Consider the following 2,307-nt stretch of genomic DNA (forward strand, 5'->3'; position numbering starts at 1 on the left):
AGTCTTACACTGCTAAATTAGGAATGGCTAGCGCAGATAGCCCTCGTGTAGCTTTGCGCGAATTTCAAAACAAACAAATAAACTAATAAACTTTACTACAGATCTACACACGACTAAAGGAGTTGAAATGATCACTTTATTGTAGAAATAGGAAGTGGGTAATGTAATGCACTAAACAACTCAGTTATAGGATAGATGACGTTTGTAATGTTTTACCTAAGGATATTCAAAATCATTGTTATAAAATCACCTCAATTACTCATTACTCATACTTTTAAATAAATCAAGGTTTTTATTTCGTCGTTTAAGTGGAATGCATATGATATTTTAAGAATAAACCGATTTTTGTTAAGAGGACGTGAGGATCGGCAGGATAAATAAGTCTGAATTAAACTACCAACTGAGTTCAAGCTTAAAAATAAACAGAACTGAGGGGGGATCAGCGGTAAGATTACGCACTTACAACGCACAATGAGTGAAACATACAGATGTGAACTAGCCATGACTCTTGGACAATCTGGAACAATTTAAACTGTGTGATTTATAACAGAGAATCAACGATCAAACATTTGCACTTCAGATCATGTGGTTTGTTATCGGATGCCTGATTTCCATAAAAAACAACAACTCATATGTATGTGTATGTGATGTTCATTATTTTCTAGTAGAGGTTTTGTCTTGTCATAGTCATAATATTGTAGATTATACTGTGATTGTTTTGTTTGTTTGTAGTTAAGCACAAAGCTATACAACGGGCTATCTGTTCTCTGCCCACCACTGGTATCAAAACCCGTTTTCTAGCGTTTTAAGTCCGCAGACATACCGCTGTGCCATTTGGAGGGGGGCATTATTGTTTGGGGCAATGTAGTTTCAACATTCTTGCTGATGTGATATTATTTTATTGCATTGCATTTCGCAAAAAAACAAAACAAGAAAAACTATTCTTAAATAAATAATTACTTTCAGATTTCAGATTTAGCTGGAGCTCTGGTGATCCATAATCATATCATTGCTCGGGTTCCGGGTTCGGGGTCTTCGAACACTTTTCGGGTTTCTAGACACGGGCTCCCTCATTTGTACTTTGCTGCTGATGACGAGCAAACTGCAAACAGGTAAGAGCAACGAAACAAACGTTATTAGAACTTGTAGATTGCTTTATGCCTTCATCATTAATTAGTAACCGTTTTTATTATTTTACTTAAGAAGAAGATTTCACATAATATTTATCAACTAAAGGTGAAATACAACAATGAATCTTTAAATCCTCTTCTGTCCTGGGCCCGAGTCGGCCCCATGGTAGATCTTTGGATTTCCGAGCTAGCGAGCCGGGTTCGAATCCAGGTGATATTGAGAAATCTTCCCTGTACTTTAAGTTCGGGTGATTGTTAACCCCTCCGCATGGATAAGGGGTAGTGGAACGCTTCTGATTTTCCCTCTGATTAGTATTTCAAATTTAGGAATGGTGGCTTTAACAGCTTTGCCATAAATACCAAAATCAATTTTTATTTCTTTCCCTTTTTTATTTCGAGCATTAACAAATTTTATTAACTTTGGAGTGTATGAAAAAGTACTGATCATTGTTAAAAATAATTTACTTTTCTGTGGAGCCGCGTAAAGAATAAACATAGTTTTGGGGTAAAAAATATTAAATGACATAATAAAAAAGCTATTACCACGCTCGGGTTAACGAAGCATACTAGTTAAAATAAATCTCACAATTTCTTAATGATTTTTTGAGAAAACTTTTAAAAAATATACAAATTCTATGTTTATTATAGTGAAAGCAAAAATAAATTCAATGAAGATTTACGTGTATTTATTTCTATATAGGTGGATAAGTTCTTTGAGTGATGCAGCCAGCAATATATGCCACGTAAGTTGCCACGATGTATGCAGTTGCTTGCCAGTTCGTTTTAATTGGTTTAGTATATTTAGTAGCTAGTGTTTAGTAGCTCAAACTCTCTCTCTCTCTATATATATATATATATCATATGTTTGTCTATCTAGTGTCAGTTTTGAGGAACTTGCTAAACCGGTTTCGAATAAATATGATAGAGTAACTTAGGCCTACCCTTAAAATTTCGAGCTAAATGGATAAGCAATTGGATGGGTACCTTTGGATCAGACGAACGGATCGTGTGCCGAGGCTCTAATATAGTGGAAGGGGTGGTCAACGCCCTTATATTTGGCATTAAAGCCAACATTACAGGTACTCTTACTAGAATAATATATTGTATACAAAAGCTAAAAAGCTCCAAAACTTGACCATACGCCACAAGGGTTAGAAAAGGTTATAGGTTAGTTGTG

General features: G+C 35.2%; 1 protein-coding gene across 2 annotated transcripts in view; it reads left to right on the forward strand.

Annotated features, from left to right (window-relative positions):
* Nucleotides 1-2,307, forward strand: part of LOC106470527 (serine-rich adhesin for platelets-like) — a 77,559-nt gene that overhangs the window by 61,609 nt on the left and 13,643 nt on the right. For both annotated transcript variants that reach the window (XM_022399133.1, XM_022399134.1), the window contains exons 8-9: nucleotides 967-1,112; nucleotides 1,831-1,873. In XM_022399133.1, the coding sequence (XP_022254841.1) occupies nucleotides 967-1,112; nucleotides 1,831-1,873 (189 nt within the window). The remainder of the gene's footprint in view (nucleotides 1-966; nucleotides 1,113-1,830; nucleotides 1,874-2,307) is intronic.

Source organism: Limulus polyphemus, unplaced genomic scaffold, assembly GCF_000517525.1.
Source record: "Limulus polyphemus unplaced genomic scaffold, Limulus_polyphemus-2.1.2 Scaffold4065, whole genome shotgun sequence".
Lineage (NCBI taxonomy): Eukaryota > Metazoa > Arthropoda > Merostomata > Xiphosura > Limulidae > Limulus > Limulus polyphemus.